Here is a 22,897-nt window from a genome sequence, read left to right as displayed (position 1 = left end):
ACAAGCAGAGACAAGGAAGCTATAAAAGCAAGAAGGCTTCCTTTAAAAAATGAGTGTTGGCTAAATGGAGAGAACAAAAAGAGCACGAATTTGGGCAAAATAAAAGGAATTCAAAGAGCATATAGTTAAAAGCATTAAGACTAAGCAATTAAAAAAAATGTGTCAGAAACAGAAAAACAGATAGGGAGGCAGTTGCATCATTAATCTACCAAGATAGATTAAAGAAGGACAGCGAAAGTGCAGAGAAGCTGAATTAATTATTTGCAACTGTCTTCACTACAGAAGGTGTAAGACAGGGATTTTCAATGTTGGGTCCCCAGATGTTATTGGACTTCAACTCCCATAATCCCTAACCAAAGGCCACTGGGGATGGGGATTATGGGAGTTGAAGTCCAATAACATCTGAGGACCCAACACTGAGAATCCCTGGTGTAAGATATATCTGTGCCTGAACAAAGTTTTAAAGGGAGGAAGGCTGAAGAACTGAGTCAAATAGAGGTTAAAAGAGATTAATCTGCCCAGCATCAACAAGTGGTTGGATGTAGGTGAGCAGATTGTTCTTTAAAACCAGTAGGCACAATTAACTGAATAGTGTAACAATGAAAACAGGCATAAACAGGGAATTTGCACTTCAAACAGTGGAAGACTCTTCTGAGAAAAGCACTTGAATTGTTTTGTGATCTTCAGGCACAACTCCTTTGAAAAGGAAGCAGGGCTTCACCTCTTAGCTCCCCAAGAGACACAACTCATTAGCAGCTGTGAATAGATAAGAAAAAAGGCAATATGCTGCAAAGCTTTCTGAGAGTCAAATGTGGAACCTCACTTAAGTAGATCCATAGAACATGTTTGCTTCCTACTACTGCTCCTGATCTAGATGGACCTGTTCTACAACCCCAGTAAAAGAGCAGGTTCACAGCTTGGAAGCACTCCTAGAGCCAGCAATGACCCTGGAGCCCTAGATGATGTCAGCATCAAGAAGCATCTTTCACCAGCTTAAGCAAGGTATAACCGCTCCTTGTCAAGAATAGTATGGCTATGAGCTCTATCTTTTGAAAGGCACTATCCTTGTAGATAACTCAGAAATGTCAGTATTCCTGAATAAAGTATTCATCTTTATTGGTAAAAACAAGCCATCTTAAAACTCACTCTGGGCCCATCAAGTTTCCTCCTCCATGCTGACCAAGACCACTTCCTCTCCTAGAGGCATTTATTAACCCTTGGGTCCAGCCAGTCAACCTCCTCCTGCCAAATGTTCTTAAACATGAGGGGCAGGGAGAAGAAAACAAATAGTTGACCATAGCACTCCAAGCACCTTATTATTATTAAATTTCTGAGTTAACTACATTTCTGATTTATCTACAAGGGCAGTGCCTTTCAAAAGATACAGAGCTCATAGCCATACTATTCTTGTCCAGGAGAGATTGAACCTTGCCTAAGGTGGTGAAAGACGCTTCTTGACGCTGACGTCACCTAGGGCTCTAGGGTCATTGCTGGATTTAGAAGTGCTTCCAAGCTGTGAACCTGCTCTTTTACTGGGGTCGTAGAACACCTTATTATAAACTTAACTACCCAGAGACGAAAGTTTGGGTGGTATAGAAGTTTAATAAATGAATGAATGAATGAAATTATCAAATCTGAGCCAGTCTTTGGGGTGGGCAGATCAGAAACCCAATGCATAAACAGTCAGAAGTGGTCCTACAACGTATGGAATTTGTGGGGAGTGGGGATGAGAAAGATAAATACAGTTTACCTATTTATAGATTCCTTGGTGTAGAATACTGAATATGTGAGATTGTCTCCATGTGGATCAGATGCAGGTGTCCTCCAGGTCAGTTTAATGAAGCGGGTAGAGACAAGGGAAGCCACAACATCTCGAGGAGCAGAGGGCAATGGTCCAGTTGCAGCTGGTGCTAGATGGTCAGTAGTGGCACTGGTCAGTGAAGTGGGAGGTAATGTTGGGATGGCAACATCTTGTCATGTGCAAACATTGGGGAATATGAAGGGCAAACATCACGACGATTTAAAGAGAAACAGAAAAAACCAAAACAGAAATAAACAAAACCACGATGGGAAACAAAACAAAATGAACACACAAAAAAGGCCATTAAACTGAAGGTTGGCATGCAGGCAAAAAAGGTAACTACTGAAAACTAATGGGAAATATCGAAGAAGACATCACTATAGGGCAAGCAGTAAAAAATCTCCATTATAATGGAAGTGGGAAGGAAAGGGGAGGGTGAAAATCAAGTATCAATCCAAGTATCATCTCATAATAGAAACATCAATGCAACATTTAAGCTTTGGTATGCAATACTTAATTTTCAGAAAAAGATCTGCTGAATTTGCTACCAAATCAAACAAGGCTTTCCATTTTAGTTTATAAAACTGAAGCACACCATTGTAATAGTCTCAATAATCACATTGCACCCATGGATTAGCTAGTTTAGTCAACTGTGTATGTAGCCAAACTCTGTATCTACAGCTTAATCTATTACTATACTGTTTGATCCCTGAGGGAGTTTGAAATAGTTTACAATTAGTATATGCAGTAGAGAATTTGAAATGCTCTAAAGCACTGCACAAACTCAATGAATTCCAATCATTCACTTTAGTCAGTTATCTAATTAACCATTATTTGTCATGATTAATCAATCACATTGTAAGGCTACTACATATTATTATTGTAGTTGTGGGATGCTTTATTTCACAAATTATTATTTGGAGATGACGCAATGTTAAAAACAGAATTGTGAAATCTTTTAATTGTCTGTTGTAAGTCACCTCAGGAGAGAGGGATGAGATGGATGTATTTTAAATAACTACATAAATGTATAAAGATTAGGTTCAAGACTCAAAAAATCTTGGTTGAGTTTTAGTTGATCCATTGAAGTCTGTATTAATTTACATATGTATAAAACAATCCTGAAACAAGAAACATCATTTATTTTTAGATGAAGCATATGTATTTTGTAGCAAAGGGGAATGCTTCATTTAAGATGGTGCTTGCCATTTTTTAAATAACTATCTATATTTTCAATTCTCTAAGGCATACCCGTGGCTAATCCCATGCGTGACAGCTCTCGCGAGACTTCAGAGAGCTGCCAGATAGGCTAGCCATAGGACGGGTGGGAGAGGAGAAAAAGGCAGTGGCCGAAGAAAACCGCAGTGGCCGGCCAGTGGCCGGACAAGCAGGAGGACAAAACGGCAGCGGGCTACACACCGCACACTACGCAGGCGGGCAAAATGGTGGCGGGCAAAATGGCAGTGATGGCGGCTGGTGGGTGGGCCAGGTAAGGAAGAAGCCTGGCAGGCCGGGGGGGTGACAGAGAAAACACCGGCAATGGGGGAAGCGGCAGAGCAGGCGGCTAGAGGCACAGCTGCTCTGCACCTGGCCCAGCTAGTTTTTATTAATCATACTGGCTGACATCCAGAGAAATGGAGCACTTGCCAAATGAGCAAATTTGCTCTAGTGGAAGAAGTTAGCTTAGTTGCGCTAAAAATCATGGATCTGCACAAGTGCACTATAGTGTTTTTGAGCAAAGGTTCCATTAAAACAATAGTTGTGCAACTGCATGTGTATGATACCACAACACTAGTCTGGAGTGCAAGTTCCAGACTTAACACAATAGTTTTGCACTACCCCAACATCGTCCTGCAAGTGCTCTGTTGCTCTGGATGTTAGCCCCTATTTTTCCTTTTAAAAACCCTTGCTACCTAATTAATTAGGAGCACCTTTAGTCAATTAAAATTTTAAATTTACTGATTAAATACTGCAACTCTAAAAATATTTGTTCAGGCTTCTAATTTATCAATGAAAACATTCAGGAATCAGCATAAGTTTCTATTTTTATAAAAGCTTAGAACATTATCAATTGTAACTTCTAATTATAGCTTCTAATGAGGCCTAGGAATAGCATTACTTTAACTAGTTTTTTGTTTTGTTTTTTAAAGCAACAAGATCAGTTCTACAAAGGGATCTCTTCATGTAGCAAGCATAGACACACTTTACAATCCTGAAATTATTAAACTTGGAAGTTTCCAGCACTTATGTCTATGAAGAAAAACGTATATGTACAAAGAGAGTGTTCAAAGATATAATCAACAGTATGAAAATAAGCAAGCTTCCAAATTCATCTTGTTTGGAAACAGGACTAGTTTTGCATTTGGTGTTAAGTTAGACGTTCATGCTGACTGGATTGGAAAGACAATGATTTCCTAGTGACATAAAGCACATACTTCAAAATGCCTTTCCATGAAAAACTTGAAAGCAGAAATTGAAGAGTTCTTTCAGTTCACATTCAAAGCTATACAGTAACCAAAGGATGCCAAGTCAATTCTTCAAGACATATTGCTGCTAACAAAAATAAAAGTGCTGAACTGGAATACTAATTCTCTTGGGGCAGGCTCACCACAGAGTGCTGTTTGATTTGATTTATTTTAGTGATATCCTGCTCTCTCTATCACAGGCTCAATGGCTTACAGTGGTTTTTCTAAATATTAATACTCCTGTCCCCAACTGACTCAAATCTAAACAAATCAACTATTTAAGAGGCTAAATGACATCAAAATGATAAGAGGAGGAAGAGGAAGAAGGAGAAAGAAAAGGCAACAGCCCAGCCCCAAATATAGTGGTATTAGTATCTCTAGAGTTCTGCCCCACAGGGAGGTATGCACTAACATGAAAGTTAATGGAGTGTTTCTTCTTCTCCAGTAGCAGCACCAGATGCCAATGGTGATTGCTGGAAAATATGCTATGGAGTGGGCTAGAGGGAGGTCAGAGCTCAATCCTAGGTGTGAAGAGCCTTTAGGTTTTTCTCAGGAGGGAGACAGACGTTCTCACTGGTCCAGTTTTCAAACTGCTGTCTCTTGGTCATTTCTAAATGGATCTGCACCAAATTTGAGGATCTGGTGGCACTTGTAAATCAGCTATTCCAAGCCAAAGTTTAGGTGCAATGAATATATGGTTTTGGTTTAATGACCAGCAGAATGCTCAGCTCAGGCTGCCTCCACATTCAGCTGGGCAGGCAGATGCCATTGCTATGAGCACAAACTTTCTGTCACAAAAACTTTGAATCCCACTTCTGATATTTGTGACAGAACTAGCCTGCTATTATGGGGACTAACTTGAGGAATACTCACTGGCTTTTTAAAAATCAAAACAAAAACAAGTGACCCAATTTTCTTAATGCACAATAAAAAGGGACAAGAACATGAAAAGAAAATTACATTATTATCCCCAACAAAAAAAGAGTTGTTTTTACATGCAAACATGAACTTCTGCTATGAAATTTGGAGAGATGGTGGTGCTTGTTCTCCGCTTAATTCTCTGCCAAAATTCGGACCGACTGAATGATTTTTTGAATTGCAACAAACTGAATGTTCAGGCCTTACAGCAGCAGGATACAGTTTTTACATCTCAGAAAGGTTTTCAATTAGCTGTAGCATTTGCTATCATCTCTTGAGATATAATTTCAATGGCTGCAATCCTATGAGCACTTACATGTGAGTAAGGTCCATTGAACTCACGGGACTTATTTCAGAAGAATCCTAGAAGGGACCTAGGGATACTTTTTAAAGAAACATTTCAATCTTGTAGTCTGTCTGCTTAATGCAGAAATCTCTTACAGCATCCCTGACAAATAGCTGTCTAGTCTGAAAACCTCTACAAAAATAATAGGAAACAAGCATATGTATGGGCTGTTTAGTTAAATATTGCTCCAGCAATTAGAAAATATGAAAATACTTTAATATTTTCTTTAAAATAATATATTGCACATGATGCATTTGAGAAGTCAATCTGGAAATATCAAGGTAAAATATCTAAGATTATAATTTCTCGTGTGAAAAAAAGGTGCCCTTAATATAAAGCTACACAATGGAAAGTTGTTTGAGCAAAATTCTAAGTCATTCAAGGACAGGACTAGCTTTCCTATGAAGTAATTGCTTCAGAAAGTAGATTCCAGTGGGGTACCATTTCCCTGCTGTCAGCTATGTTTAAAATAATTAGGCAGGTATGAGAATCATTGTGATGAATTATTGCGTGTGGAAATGTGTAAATCCTGCACCATCCAAATCCACATGAATGAGTAGTTACAATTCAACATGATTAACAGAAAATAAAAGGAACTTAATCGTCACACAGAGCTATGCTGACCTTGGGTCGTAAATAAAGAATTCACTCATTCATCACACAGTAGGGATGTGCACGGAACTACAGAAGCATGGTCCGGCACTGGGGGGAGTGTCTCTTTAAGGTGGGGGCGGTAGTACTTACCCCCCCCCCACCGCTCTTCCCCCTCCGGCGTTGGTGCTTCTAAAAACGTTCCTGGGGCGGCAGAGTTCCTCCCTGCCACCCCTGCCCCCATCGTTGTCTCTGTAAGCCTTAAACTACGAAGAGCTGGCAGTGTGCATGTGCCCTTTGCGGTGCGTGCGCTCGTATTAGCTGCTGGAGCGCGCGCCACATATTTCACGCTGTGCGTGCACGCCAGCAACAAAGACGAGCGTGCGCGCTGCGATATCGGACCTCTGAAAAGTATACAGTGTACTGTGCTTGATTGGCCAGCAAACTCGCCTGACCTGACCCCACAGAGAATCTATGGGGCATTGCCAAGAGAAGGATGAGAGACAGGAGACCAAACAATGCAGAATTGCTGAAGGCCGCTAATGAAGCATCCTGGTCTTCCATAATACCTCATCAGTGCCACAGGCTGACAGCATCCATGCCACGACGCATTGAGGCAGTAATTGCTGCAAAAGGGGCCTAAACCAAGTATTGAATACATATGCATGCTTATACTTTTCAGAGGTCCGATATTGTTCTATTCTACAATCCTTGTCTTCTTGGTTCCATGTAATAGTCTAATTTTCTGAGATTGTGGATTTGGGGTTTTCATGAGCTGTACGCCATGATCATCACAATTATAACAAATTAAGGCTTGACTTATCTCGCTTTGCATGTAATGCGTCTGTCTCATATATCAGTTTCACCTTTTAATTTGCATTACTGAAATTAATGGACTTTTGCACGATATTCTAATTTTCCGAGTTTCACCTGTACCTCCCCCGTCTCCCTCTTCCATGGCCAGATGCAGCATAAGATAAGAACTTTTTCTTAAGCGTAACCATCTAATCCAGTCTCTCCAAGGACCCAAGTCATTTTCTAAGTTTTCCCTACCCCACCTGCTTTATTAGAGGTTATTCTCCTCCATCATCGTTGTCTTCCTCCCCTTCCCTCTCCTTGCCATTGGCAGCAAGATAAGCCATGGGGAAGGGGATGGTGACATGCAGCAAGTAAGGCCCATTCCCACAGGTCTACTTCTTTTCTGCATCCCCCACCCCAGAACTCCCCAGCACAGCCTGGTTTTCAGGAACCCAACCAGCAGGAGTTTCCAAGTCCCAAGCCCAGCCGCTCTCTGGAGGTGAAATTCTGGAATTTAAAACTGATGGGGCTGCAGCAGGCTATTCCAGTTAAATGCCTGCTGCCACCAAGGCTTCTAAGAGATTGCTTGTTCCAGAGAAACAGCAGGTTGGTGGAGAGAAGAGAATATATTTGGGCGGATGGGTCTCCCTGGGTAGATCCTGACAAAGCAGAAAGGGGAGGGAGAGAATTTGGGCCAAGGCTCCTGGGCAAAAGGCACCCCCTGGGTTGGGAAGCAGAAGAAGAGAGGGGAGAAAAAGCACACCAAGACTGCTGCTGTTGCTGCTGCAGTTTCAGCAGTACTCTGTGTGGCATTGGTATTGACAAGAAAAGAATAACTTCTACATTTGTATTCTGCTTCTGCATATAAACTTTGGCTGTTTTGAAATGTAATTACATTTTTTAAAAATTTTGGTAGGATCTAATTATGTCAGCTCTAGATATTTTCTGTCTTCTAAGTTTGAACCACAGTTTGTGTTTGTCTTGGGTGACTGATTTTGGATGGGAACACTGTGAATTCACTTTATGCAGAAACATCATTTATGGCAGCCACAGTGTGTTTTTAACATTCTCTAAATACATTTTTCAAATTCCATCAAATGCTTTTCTTTCTCTGAAGATCTTTTCATGTTTGTTCAGGCTTTTAGCCACCCACCCCACAAAGCTTTTGTAATCACCAGACACGACATCTCCATCCACTTCATTTCAAATTGGATTTTGAGACATAAAATGATGCAAGATAAAATGAGATTTGCCTCTGGGGTGTGTGTGTGTGTGTGTGTGTGTGTGTGTGTGTGTGTGTGTAAAATACAGAATACATCATAGATTTTTTGCATCCAACATTTAAACTGATTTAATTATGTTAATGTTTTAATTGTGTTTTTAAATTGTGAACCGCCCAGGGAATTAGGTATGGGGCAGTATAAACCTTCACCGGATATCATGAAAATGCAAATGTTTTTGTTGTTATGGGGTAACTCTGTACCCCACATTGGCCAACCTTGGAAATGGCAGAGAAGTACACAGAAGTACTTAATGTTGAAAGAGCATCCGTTATGCTTTGCTCTCCTCCTCCTCCTGTCTCCAACCTTCCATGGCTGGGCAAGGTAACTGAGAGGGTGGTGGCCTCCCAGCTCCAGAAAGTCTTGGAGGAAACTGATTATCTTGACCCATTTCAAACTGGCTTTCGGGCTGGCTATGGGGTGGAGACTGCCTTGGTCGGCCTGATGGATGATCTCCAATTGGGAATTGACAGAGGAAGTGTGACTCTGTTGGTCCTTTTGGACCTCTCGGTGGCTTTCGATACTATCGGCCATAGTATCCTTCTTGAGTGTCTGAAGGGGTTGGGGATAGGAGGCACTGCTTTGCAATGGTTCCACTCCTACCTCACAGGCAGATTCCAGATGGTGTCTTTTGTAGACTTTTGTTCTTCAAAATCTGAACTTCCCTATGGTGTCCCTCAGGGCTCCATATTGTCTCCAATGTTGTTTAACATCTACATGAAATCGCTGGGATAGATCATCAGGAGATTTGGTGCAGGGTGCTATCAGTATGCTGATGACATCCAAATCTATTTTTCCTTGTCAGCATCATCAGGAGAGGGCATAGCCTCCCTAAATGCCTGCCTGGAGTCAGTGATGGACTGGATGAGGGATAACACACTGAGACTGATGAGGGATAACAGACTGAATCCAGATAAGATGGAGGTACTCATTGTGCGGGGTCGGAACTCGAGAGACAATTTTGATCTGCCTGTTCTGTTCCAAAAGTGGCTCAGGGCAGTTTACTTCCCAGAGTGGCCAAGGTTCCTGGCAGCTTCAAATAATGGCTTGGCAAGAGAGAAAGAGGGAGATGGAGAGGGACAAACTAGATTAAGATATTAAGTATTATACCACACTGATATTTCCCGCAACATTCATAATACATAATGCTGTTCTAAAGCTATGGTAAAATGGAATAGATTCAGAAAACTGAACTCTTATACATGTTACAAACTATACAGAGAGACTCAAATTATGAAGGCTGTTTGATTGCAACAGATATTGTGGGTCCTCAGATACTGTGGTTCTTCCTGTTACTACAAATCTGATTTTTATACTGCAGGCTGAAAATATAATATACTCTTTTTAAAAATCTGTATAGTCGATTATTTAAGCTTCATGAGAGCGTGCATGCTTGATTATCTTCCAAATCCACTGGTATAATTTTCTACCATTTTGGCAAGAAGAATATTTTAAAATTTTCCAGTGTCAGCTCTTAAAGGAAGTCATAAAAGTGTGATAAATATACTCCACCCATAGTGTTGTGTCATGTTTTGATCTAAAGGAAGTCATTAACTCTTTTCCTGTAATGTCCAACAACTCTAAAATTGTGTGTGTCAACAATGCATCAAACAGAGAATTCAAAAAGGAAAGGAATTTTTCCTATCATTCTAAACAAACATGATACCCCTATTTCAGATAACATTTCAGTGTTAACATAAGAGCAATAAAGAGGCCAACTGTGTTTTTGAACACGACTAATAAAGAGAAATTAAAACAATTATCTGCTTCCCTCAGAGGCTGAAAACCCAATGATAAAAACTATGCTAAGGCTAAAACAAATTACATCAGAAAGTATATATTCCAAATGAAAGAAAGAACACAGTATTTCATTAAAATGTATTTTCCTTAAGATTTAGAAACTCACAGCTTAAACACACTGCCATGCATACTGTGTAGGCTGCTCACACTGCTATATTACACAGACATAGGAGTGGAGAGGTAAAATAGGGTTCTATCATATTATTTCATCCAAACCATTCCACATAAACATCTGTGGCTTCTCAAAGCTTTCTGTGCACTATTCATGCTAGAAAGGGCACATTTACACTCAGAATCGCCTGCTCAACAAGTGTGTTAGTTTTTAATTTAATCCATGGGGAAATCGCCAAGTTATAAGGAGTAGAAATCGAAAAGCAGACATGAAACCTCAAGATCACAATTGGGTTTCCACCGCCCCCCACCCCAACCTTTATCATGAGACTTCGGTATCCAAATAGGGAAGCACAGACTGACTCAATTGGGGGGGGGGTCTGTTTAAGTCATCTGTCTTCTGTGGGAGGCTCTCTGATGGGTTTGTGGAAGAAAATATGTTTATAAATATTATCAGCAGTATATGATTTCTTTTCATTGTCTCAATTCATTTCTACGTTCATCTCTGGCGTGTGGATTCTTATTTATTGTGCTTATTGTAGTAGTTGCCTGCTGAGGTAATAGCACTTATCATATGATCAGAGGCACATGTTACCAAATTCTTCTTAAATATTGCTGTAACACTAACCCTCAACTTTTGCTGTTGCCACCAGCCTATACAGGTAGTGCACTGATGCATGGAGGACCTAGCCAAATTCTAACCATTTCCATGGTTAAAGGTAAAGTGTGCTGTCGAGTCGGTGTTGACTCCTGGTGACCACAGAGCCCTGTGATTGTCTTTGGTAGAATACAGGAGGGATTTACCATTGCCTCTCCCGTGATTTTATCTGCCATATTCTTGTGTAGTAACTCCCCCTTCCATGGCCCATTCCTTCAATAGCTACAAATAAAATGTGCTGCATAAATTTCTCCCACTTCTGTTTTTACTTAGTGGAGAGAGAACTTTGTAAACTCTTATACTGAAAAAAGCGAATGGATAGATTTTCACTAAACCGTTTACAAAAAAAATCCAGAGGAATATATAAATTTTTGATTTCAATTGCCAGAACAATATTTTTAAAAAGGTACTTTACTAGCAAACAAAAACAAAAAATGTTGGAAACACAAAGCCCTCACTCTTCCAGCCACAACTGTAACAAAGCTTCTGCAGAGCTTATTTGGCAAAGGCAATTTGAGATTCAATGAATGGTTTGAGAACTGGCATATCACTACATACAGCCACATATACACAGCTTCATACAGCTAACAGATTAAAGGATCACTGGATGGGTCTTTATGTTAGTCTCTTTTCTTCAAAAAGCATGACAACAGAGGCTCCATGAAAAAATGCATACAAGTCTGAACATCAATTGCAGTCTGGAGGAGCTATATACTTTAGGAATATGAGTCCCCAATGAACACTTTGAGTCAAAATGTGTTGGATTTCCAAGAGTTTTAACGACTGATCGTTTCCAGGTGATTTGTGGCTACATGGTGTTTCCAATACTGTGTTAAATTTACATACAAGAGAATTATTCATTTTTGTACTTTTACATTACAACTACACGGCTTTAAGCCCACTGCAGTAGCTTGATTAATTCATATATCTGTTTGATTCATTTTCATGTATCTTCCTTATTGTTTCCCTTTGAATAAATTTTGTATATATTTGATATATATTTGTTTGCTACCTTGACTCTGTCAGCTTGTCAGATTCTCCATACCAATTTTATGTAGTGCAAGGGAATGACAGTTTTCACCACATTTACAGAATTTAGAACATCTTTCCAAATAGTGTTGAGATCTTCACAGATGTTCAGGCGGCTTTTTAATGTGCTGGAGGCACAGATGATGGCTTGTCCGTATCGGGAGCAGCATGAAACATCCAGAGTGGAGCCTTAGCTCAGTGGCAGAGCATCTGCTTTGCATGCAGAAGGTCCCAGTTTCAATTCCTAGCAGCACCTCAAGGTAGGGCTGGGAAAGACTCCTGCCTGAAACCTTGGGAAACCTCTGCCAGACAGACAACACTGATACTAGTCTGACTTAGTATAAGACAGCTTCCTATGCAGAGTGAATAGGAAGAAGATGATAGAAAGAAATGACTTCATCTCACGTCCTTTTAGTTCATGATCAGGATTTCCAATCTGTGTAACAGAACACTACTTCTGAATCTTCAATCAAGAATGGATATTTCGATATAGACTATGGAGGGCCCAACAATGAGGACAATTTATGGGACTTCTGTAAGGACTTTCCTGTCCCACCCATAAGAACCTATCCTCACATTCCAAGGACTGACACAGAGGAAGCATATGTGACCAGTGTGGAAGGAAGAAACCCAATGCATCTATCTTGTTCTGAGCAAGAGCAAATGACTTATACATCCAATGCCATGCTGGATTTCTGGTACAGTGTGCATGAAGTTTTCAAAAGCTTCTGAAATGATCCAAAACAAGTTCAACTCCCAAACACTTCTCTAAAGAGGATGTTGTTGTTGGTGTTGTTACATTTATATCCCGCTCTTCCTCTAAGGAGCCCAGAGCAGTGTACTACATATTTAAGTTTCTCTTTCACAAGAACCCTGTGAAGTAGGCTTGGCCAAGAGAGAAGTGACTGGCCCAGAGTCACCCAGCTAGTATCATGGCTGAATGGGGATTTGAACTTGGGTCTCCCCGGTCCTAGTCCAGCACTCTAACCACTACACCATGCTGGCTCATCATGTCATCAATATCATCATGAAAGCCTGTATTGGAATTTCAGGTGAAAGCACTTGTATATAGCATAAGCAAAGAGATAGATGGAATTGCCAGAATCAGTGCCACTAAATATATTACTTCAGTTTTTAATCCATTGGCTTGCATTGCACCAATTCCAGGCTTGTGTTCTACATTCACCAGAAAAACAGATGAGATAAGAGAGCTATCAGTATTTTCTGCATGCTTCTTCTAAAGGTAAAGCGTGCTGTGAAGTCGGTGTTGACTGACTCCTGTCAACCACAGAGCCCTGCATTCTTTGGTAGACTACAGGTGAGGTTTATCATTGCCTCCTTCCGTGCAGTATAAGATGATGCCTTTCAGCACCTTCCTGTATCACTGCTGCCTGATATAGGTATTTCCCATAGTCTGGGAAACATACCAGCGGGGATTCGAACTGGCAACCTCTAGCTTGCTAGTTAAGTCATTTCCCCGCTGTGCCATTAGGTGGCCCTACTCTTTACTTCACTCCCCATAAGAATACCCTTTATTGGTATTATCATGACTTTTGTGAATCCAACCATTGCGCAGCATTGTCTGTGCTGAAGACCAAAGACTTACTTATCATGGTCAGGATCATGGTCAGGATCAAAAACTATACCCACAGTAGTGGGGTCACATTCGGTATACTGAGACAAAGTCTTTGAGGTTTTCAATGCCCATTCTCAAAAAGAGGCATTGAGCCCCAAAGTTCAACTGCAGCTGAATCAAAGAATGTTAGAGCTGGAAAGAATCCCGGAGATCTTCTAGTATAACCCTCTGCTCAGTGCAGAAAACTGCTTGTTTTATGCATTCCAAGCAGTGCAGGCACGAATCAACACTATGCGTCTTCCTGCCTTTGTATGTAGTCCGGAAACTGCAATTGGTGCAAAATGTGACAGCCAGGCTGGTCTCTGGGTCATCTTGAAGAGACCATATCACTCCTATATTAAAAGAACTGCACTGGTCAATATGCTGACAATATGTTTCCAGGCAAAATACCTATATAACCTATAAAGCCCTAAACAACAACAACAACAAATATTTATATACTGCTTTTCGACAAAAGGTTCCAAAGCAGTTTACATAGAGAAATAATCAACAACAGTCAGCTTAGGTCCAGGGCATTTTTAAGAGAACATCTTCTTCACTATGAGCCCCATCGCCTATTGAGATAATCCAGAGAGGTCTGTCTGTAGTTACCAGCAACCCATCTCAGGGACGGGCCTTCTCTGTTACCTCTCTGAGACTTTGGAACGTGCTCCCTGCTGAAATAAGAGCCTCCCCCCACCTCTGACAGCTTTAAAAAAGTCTTTCAAGACACATTTATTCACTCAAGCTTATAACTAGAATTGTAGTTTGAAATTATTTTAATGTTTTGATTTTGTTTTAATTTGTTTTATGCTGCTGTACACCACCCAGAGACGCAAGTAACTGCCCAAAGACGTAAGTTTTGGGTGGTATAAAAATGTTTTAATAAATAAATAAATAAGTTTGGGGCTGTGTACAAATATACTAAATAAATAAATAACTGGAAAGACAATCCTGTTCATCAGAAACAGGAATTTTGCCCAGAAGTCCAGACATATCACATATAGTGCCATATACCAAAAGACAAAGGTGCCATATACCAATGACAAAAGCAAGTTTCTTTTCTTTTTTAAAAATCAAAGCTAAGTGTGGGACTGTGCCGAGACCACAAAAGAAGAACCAAGACGATCCTTCTATGTAGTTTTCCCTCTCTAAGGGGAACGGGAATTACTTTGACTTTAGAACAGGGTTCTTCATTGCGCAACCCACAGATAAATTGCAACATGCACAGAGCCCGCTGGTAGCCGCTAACTTGCCTCTCCCGCACTTAACCCCTCTCCCCAACGGGCATGCATCGCCTGTCATGCCTTCGGAGAGTGGTGGCAGCCCACAGGAGCAGCAACAGCAGGGGAAAACAGGAAGGTGCCTGGCAAGCCCCTTCATCGCATGCCCTCCCCGCATGCTCATGCGGGGGCGGGTGGGTGCTGAGCCAAGCACTGGCCCATTGCATACGGTGGGGGGAGGAGTGTGCACTGGTGGCACCCGCCATAAAATGAGTGAGTTCACTGCCTTAGAAGATCAAACACTGATTTCTGATGTTTAGTATGAGAACACTGATTTTTGTTATGCAGTATCTCTGCGTAACTTCACTGCAACTAGGAAAGTGAGCTGACACTTCAGGCTGTGGAGGCATCAACAGGCCCAGGTCGGCACACATGCACCATGTGAGTTGGCCATGCCATGTGGAGCCTTCAGGGAACAGCGCCACAGCCGCGCGTGACCTTTTGGAGAGCAGGCGCTCCCGGCGGAAAAGCAGTGGGGGCAGCGACAAGCAGGTAAGGAGCTCCTTACCTGCTTTTTAAGGGAACTGCTCCAGTTCCTGCTGTGCCAGTTTGAACGCTGGCGCCCAAGCCGGTTTGGTGCTTCCCAGAGTTGCCGAACCAGCTCATGCTCATCACTAATGGGTAGCAGGAGATTAGGCAGATATTTTGCTCTAGTTGATCAAAAATGTCTTTCTTGGCAATAATTGCACTCCCTTAAAATTTGAAATATTGATCATAGGACACATTTTTCAGTTTCAGCGAGGCAAATGCTATTAATGAGTCCTTTTGCCAATGCATTATAGATATATTACAAACCACAGAAGAGTTTAATCAATATATCTAGTCACTGAACTAATGATTACTTCTGGAGTTATAGGGGGGACTTGTTGATCACTGTTGCAGCTAAATTAGTTAGACTTGAAATGTTTCACTACGCTCATCATTATTCACTTGCTCAGTGTTACTGATCCCAGTGTTTTAAGCATAAGAGGAACTATTTTACAAAAATAATGATTTCAAAAGCAAGTAGCTTTCCATGTGCTCAAAGAGACACTGCAGTTTATTAAAACAATTGAGATAATGCCTTCTGAGAAAGTAGCAAACTTAAAATATTTATGCCCCACTTTCTGACAACATATGACCCAGTTTCTTACCATGATCAAGTATTATCAGCTGGGCTCCAGCCTGTATGTTTCCCACATCATTTTCTGCAATGCACTGATAAAATCCTTCATCCGATTTCACCAAACCCAAAACCTGTAGATTATGCTCCTTCTGAGAAAGAACACATAAATGGAGTCATTTCATATTCACCAAAAAAGAGCAGACAAAACGACAAGGGTTTCAAAAAGTATGAAAATGAAAGTCATCTTCTTGTTTCATGACTCACCCTAATCATGTTTCTGGTCCTGAAGTATCTGGTTTCTCAACCCTCAAATGGTTCCAAGATCTACACAAACTATTATTGTGTCTCCTCCACTCCCATCCATTTAGAAACTTTAAATGGGCATTTACATAATTACAGTATCTACCAGAAATGCTTTAGTCTAATTAAAATTTGTCGTAAATTATACTGGTTGTGCCATTGAGTTGGTGTCGATTCCTGGCAACCACAGAGCCATGTGGTTTTCTTGGTAGAAAACTGTTTACCATTGCCTTCTCCCGCGCAGTATGAGATGATGCCTTTCAGTGCCTTCCTATGTCGCTGCTGCCCGATATAGGAGTTTCCCATATATTCTGGGCAACACACCAGCAGGGATTCGAACCAACAGCCTCCTGCTCTATAGGCAGGTTGCTTCCCTGCTGTGCCATTAGGTGGCTAAATTATTATATTAGGCATCTACAAATTCACTTAACAGCACACCAGTGCCAAATGCCTCCAGCTCTCTGGCAAACAGGACATCCAGTACCACACAGCTTTCTTCCCAGTTTTGATTTACTCCATAGTTCTTATACCTATGCTATTGAGAAATTCTGGTAAAAATTGTGCTCTGTTTCTGATAATTTTCTGTCATTTTTTTTCTCCTTGGTATTTCAAACAGCTTTTTAGGCTTGTGCCCGAAACGTTTCGGGTGTCGGGGCAGATTCGGTGATTCGGCTCGGAACTTCCAGCCACTTCCGGCCGAGGGGGCAAACGGGGCGGCAAGGAGGAACGCTGCCACCCCGAGGGGCTTCAAATTTGGAGAGCGCCGGCGGGGGAAACGCGGCGGGGGGGGTGAGCACACTCTCCCCCGCCCTTAAAGCCCTACCCCGGCCGGCGCCGATAAATATCGTGCACATCCCTACAGCTTTTTGCCCCCTAGTTCACTAGTCATATTCAGAAATCTCCTCCCTTCCTTCAGCTACTCTACCATATCTTTATTCTGCTTCCCTTTTCTGAATTTCCCCCCTTTACTAGGCATTTGTGCAGTATATTTATGAAATTAATTTAATGTATGCTATAAGCTTCTTTAATTTTTCTTTTTAAGTACTGAAAACCTACCTATTCTCTAATACCTTCTCCAGCTGTTTCTTCAGCTTTGGGCTCAGTGTGTTGCTTATTTGTATATACCAGGCCTGCTCAATTTAGGCCCCCCAGCTGTTTTTGGACTACAACTCCCATAATCCCTAGCCACAGTGGCCAATAGACAGGGATTATGGGAGTTGTAAGCCAACATCTGCAGGAGGGCCAAAGTTGTACAGGCCTGGTATATACATACATACAATATATTCATTCCACTTCCTATGATCTGGATTCTTCCACTCTAATTTAGATGGTTGTTCCGAAGGCAGTAACTGCATGTATTAAAGATTAACTTTGTACAGAACCTACTATTTTCAGCACTAGGATTAAATTGCTCTAGATACACATTTCTGGATAAGAGAGATTGTGGATAAATATAGTGACAAAATCCAGTTATACACAGCCTTCTTTCAGTTCTTAGCTACTTTGTACTTATTATTTAGAAGAGACATGCGATATTTTAGAAATATGCAGTACAGAGCATATGTGCTGGCAAGTATGCAAAACCATGGGTTTGAAAGGCAGGGTATGAAAAATTAAATAAATGCTTAATACTGCTTCTGAAACTTTACAATCTGCAACTTTAACTTCTAAATCTTAGAATAGTAGAATTATAATATTAAAATGTTAGTTCTGTCAATACTGCATATTGCAGTGATTCTTCAGAGAAATTCCAGAGAAAGGTAGACCTCTCAAATATTTTCAATTATAGTACTGGTAAAGATTCAGTAGCCTGACACTAGGCAGCAATCCATACCAGCTTTTCTAGGCCTTTCATAATTCTTCCACTGGTATATATAGACATACTCTCAGCTTTCAACATGGAATAAGCTTTCAAGTTCAACAGACTCTACCACACTGGAGCAAGAGACTAGAAGAGAATACAGATCTCTCTATCTAGTTTCTGTCTTTTGCTACTGGGATTTTACTGGAGAACCACACATCACAGTACTTTCCTGGAAAAAATATATTGTGCAGGCACATAAACATTTTGTAATATACAGTTTTAGTCTGCACATCTGGTTATAAGGAAAATCAGGTCATAAGTTATACTTACTACAGCAATTGTATACTTACTACAATTTTAAAGTAGTCACTAGGAATCACCACATCTCCATTCTTCACCCATTTCACTGTTGGAGTTGGTTTTCCAATCACATCACACTCAAACACAATATCCATGGATTCATGAGCATAGATATTAGAAGGTTGTTTCAGAAACTCAGGAGGCACTTTAAATAAAATAAGGGAAGAAATTGACTATGTTTGACCATTTTGTATGACAAAAAAGGGAAAGACAGGCACCCTTAATACATACCACATACTATATGTGTATGGTCAAGGCCAAGTTTACCAAAGTTGACGGCAGATCATCCTGGAGAGAATCTATCTATGTGGTTGCTAAGAGTCAGCACCAACTTGATGGCACTCACTCAATCAATCAATATGTGTAAGATTTTCAAAGGTATATGACCAGATGTCAAAAATTGCCACCCAGAGTCTGTGTGGCAGCAGAAAACAGAATAGGAGAGGCTACTGGTTCCAAAGTTGTAGGTAGAGTCCAAGTGCCAACACAGAGGTCTGAGGCACAGTCACATTCAGAGCACACTGATGTCTCCTGTCCTGTTTCCTTCTCCAAGACAATGGGCCATGTTAGCATCATCATGTGATCTGGACTTCTACAAACCCAACAACATGAGTGGGATAGCAGATTTATTTGGGAGTGTCATAGCTGATTCTTTGGGGCCCAAAAGCTAATTAATGGTATGAGGCCAAGAGCAAAGTCATAGTCAAAACCTGTGGAACAGAGATGGATAACAGACAGTTTGAGACTATACCATGGAAGCTTTTACTATAGCACCAGGGACATTCTTGGCCATCTCAGACATGTTTAATGCTTATTCCTAGAAAGGGGCATGTGGTTTAAAGACCCAATTTCAGCACACTTGTTTTGTGAATTTCAAACAATATGGGCATTGGTCAACTTGTAAAATTACATAGTATTTGCATGGCAAAGGAGCCTAAATGAAAAGGTAGCCCAAAACTACTGCTCCTCTAAAGTTACATCGATTTCACTAAGTAATCAGCAGCAATTGGACTGAAATGATCTGTAAAAAGGAGAAAAATCTAGATACATCAGGACAGAGCTCATCCTCAATGGCACTCAGAGTGGTATCCTGATATGTCTTGGTTATTTGCATGCAGGTGGGAAAGGACAATTGTTCTGGAATAAAAATATAAACACAGATAATTGGTAGCCAAAGGTCCTGCTTACTAGTCAATAAAGTGGCCCAATAGTATTTCTTTGTTTCTGTTAGCAGGTCCAAATATATACATGCTGAAGACCTGCCTTCAACTGACTGTATTTAACAAAGGAAAGATTTTCATGTCTGACTGTCAAGAGAAGCAAGGGTTTTTGTCTAGATTGGGAGAGGAGGAATCATGTTTACAAATATAGATGATGGAAACATTTAATTCACTGGACATTTTATTTCCATTAACGAATTTTAAAATGCTTTCAATAATTAGTTTTGCAGCTTATTTCAGAATTTATATCAATTAAGCACAAGTGCAGATGTTGGTGGTATACTAAATTGATAACCAGAGAACAAATGATGTTGGTTGTAAGCTAAATTGATAACCAGAGAGCAAATGAGCCAATTATATAAAATTTAAAAAAAATTAATGGAAAATTACGTGTTTCAGTACCAGACAATTAAATTTCAAAGCAGCCTTTGAGGCTTACTTTTTCCTCTTCACCTTTTTAAGTGCTATTACCACACAATATGTTAAATGTACAATTGTGTTTAGTGTGATGAGTTAAAATTATGCACATTTTTATTTTAATGTTTACATACTTAATAAGTAATAAAAGAGGGAAGAGGCAAAGCAATCCTACATCTTCAAAACCACTGCCCTGAATATTTTGAACAAAGGTTTGCAAAATCAGCAGGTTGCAGTTCTTGTACTAAGGGAAAATAAAACTTGTTTAAAACATGGGCCAACAGAGTATTGGCCAAATGGATATGAGTTGACATATGTGAGATTTGCAGCCAATAATTACTGCAAGAACAATGCAACATTTCTTTAACTCTTGCAGAACTAGTGAAAAATCAAGTACAGATGCTCACAAGCTTACACACATGTGGAAACATTTTGCACAAACAAGAGGGGGGAGGAATGGTTTTCACCAACCCTCCACCCTTCATTCTACCTTCTCCACTCCCCCAATGCCATCAAATATCAAAACTCAAAAATGTCTCCAAAGGTTCTCCAACTCTCAGGGACATATTTCAATGTGCATTCAGAGGGAATCAGCAACAACTCTGTACACATTAAATGTTCTTCTGCATGGCGTTAGTATGTAAACCACATCTGCCATTGATTAAGTGCTCCATTCTAAAAAAAAAATTTTGCAGAGTGGCAAGCTGCCCTTCTCATGAAGCAGCAGGTGGTATAAAGCATAATTAATGTATAAAGCTTCAATTTTAAAGATATCCTAGCTGAAATGCAGACAAAGCTAGCTACTACAATTCCCTTAACTCAGTAATAGTGTCTGCATTGCAGGTATTTCAGATTCATGTCAGTGGCTAATTTAGCCATATTATTGTCCCTTAGGATTTTTCAAGAGCCCTGACAAAAGAAATCTTACTGCAAAATGACATGAGCCACTGATAATTGGTTTCAAGTTTCTTGATGGTCTTTTGTAAAATTAATTGCAACTATTCTAAAAAGACAACTAAAAAATAAAACAAGGAAAGTTAAAAGGGAATACATTATCCTGGAGAGGAAGTCAGTAAATAAGGAGGCATTACACAACAAGTTTTTTCATGCTTCTTGTGTTAAAAATCCAAAGAAAAAGGAACATCTGAGGGGACTGGGGTTGGGAGGCACTGCTTTGCAGTGTTTCCATTCCTACCTCACGGGCAGATTCCAGATGGTGTCTTTTGGAGACTTTTGTTCTTCAAAATCTGAACTTTCCTATGGTGTCCCTCCCATATTGTCTCCGATGTTGTTTAACATATACATGAAACCACTGGGATAGATCATCAGGAGATTTGGTGCAGGGTGTTATCAATACGCTGATGACAATCAAATCTATTTTTCCATGTCAATATCATCAGGAGAAGGCACAACCTCCCTAAATGCCTGCCTGTAGGCAGTAATGGGCTGGATAAGGGATAACAAATAGACTGAATCCAGATAAGACAAAGGTACTTATTGTGCAAGGTTGGAATTCGGGAGATGATTTTGATCTGCTGGTTCTGGATGCAGTCACACCCCCGCGGAAGGAACAGGTACACAATCTGGGGGTGCTTCTGGATCTGAACCTCTGCCTGGTGTCCCAGGTTGAGGCAGTGGCCAGAGGTGCTTTTTATCAGCTTCGGCTGATACGCCAGCTTGCGTTGGTTTCTTGAGATGAGTGACCTCAAAATGGTGGTACATATGCTGGTAACCTCCAGACTGGATTACTGCAATGTGCTCTATGTGGGGCTGCCCTTGTATGTATTCTGGAAACTACAGTTGGTTTAGAATGCAGCAGCCAGGCTGGTCTCTGGATCATCTAGGAAAGACCATATTACTCTCGTATTGAAGGAGCTACACCGGCTGATGATGTTTCCGGGCAAAATACAAGGTGCTGGTTATAACCTATAAAGCCCTAAACAGCTTGGGCCCTGGCTATTTAAGAGAACATCTTCGCCATGAGCCCCACAGCCCTCTGATATCATCAGGAGAGGTCTGTCTGCATTTGCCACCAGCTTGTCTGGTGGCTACTCAGGGACAGGCCTTCTCAATTGCTGCCCTGAGGCTTTGAAATGTGCTCCCTGTTGAAATAAGAGCCTCCCCATCTCTGGCAACTTTTTAAAAGGCACTGAAGACACATTTATTCACCCAGGCTTTTAATTAGATTTATAGTTTTAATATTTTTAATATTGGGTTTTAAGCAGAGGCGTATCTAGGGAAAATAGCACCCAGGGCAAGCACTGAAATTGCGCCCCCTGTCCAAACATCTGACACCCATCTTTCAGATAACTTTACCATTATATCAGCTGAAAAATACAAGTGTGAAGGTCACATACAAGTCACATATCTGAATATGTGTACAGTGACTTAGATTATATTACATTTAAAAAAAAAAAATTATCTGTAGTCCCTTCGGGCGGAGGCCTTCCTAAAGGCCATTGGGCGGGGGGTCTGCAAAGGTTCCCCCTCCCCCCACTGGCCTCTAGGGCCTCACACATGGACCATTTGAGCATGTGTGGTGGCCATTATTAAAAATATTTTTTTAAGCAAAATGACTGCTGAAAACAAAATGGCCACCGCTCATGTTCAAATGGCCCCTGTGAGGCCTGGCATGGCCTAGAGCAGGGATTCTCAAACTTGGGTCCTCAGGTGTTATTGGACTTCAACTCCCATAATCCCCAGCCTCAGTGGCCTTTGGTTGGGGATTATGGTAGTTGAAGTCCAATAACATCTGGGGACCCAACTTTGAGAATCACTGGCCTAGAGCCTCACAGAGGCCACTTGAGCATGTGTGGTGGCCATTTTGGTTTTGGCAGCCATTTTTTTTAATTTTAAAAAATGACGCCTCCTTCAAGTGGCGCCCGGGGCACGTGCCCTGCCTGCCCCACCCTAGATACACCCCTGGTTTTAAGTGTTTTCAGTGTTTTTACATTATTTTAATAGTTAATTGATTTAAAGTTTTAAATGATTTTAAT

The 22,897-nt window shown here is 40.8% G+C and overlaps 1 protein-coding gene across 15 annotated transcripts in view; it reads right to left on the bottom strand.

Annotated features, from left to right (window-relative positions):
- Positions 1-22,897, bottom strand: part of NEO1 (neogenin 1) — a 168,296-nt gene that overhangs the window by 71,040 nt on the left and 74,359 nt on the right. For 10 of the 15 annotated variants that reach the window (XM_053272323.1, XM_053272319.1, XM_053272309.1 and 7 more), the window contains exons 6-8: positions 18,255-18,409; positions 15,829-15,949; positions 1,751-1,970 (exon numbers count right to left, since the gene is read on the bottom strand). In XM_053272323.1, the coding sequence (XP_053128298.1) occupies positions 1,751-1,970; positions 15,829-15,949; positions 18,255-18,409 (496 nt within the window). The remainder of the gene's footprint in view (positions 1-1,750; positions 1,971-15,828; positions 15,950-18,254; positions 18,410-22,897) is intronic. The other 5 variants (XM_053272325.1, XM_053272316.1, XM_053272326.1 and 2 more) reach the window with 1 other exon arrangement.

The sequence above is a fragment of the Hemicordylus capensis genome, chromosome 10, assembly GCF_027244095.1.
Source record: "Hemicordylus capensis ecotype Gifberg chromosome 10, rHemCap1.1.pri, whole genome shotgun sequence".
Taxonomy (NCBI): Eukaryota; Metazoa; Chordata; class Lepidosauria; order Squamata; family Cordylidae; genus Hemicordylus; species Hemicordylus capensis.
The sequence above is the reverse complement of the archived record's forward strand: the minus strand, read 5'-3'. Positions and strand labels throughout refer to the sequence as shown.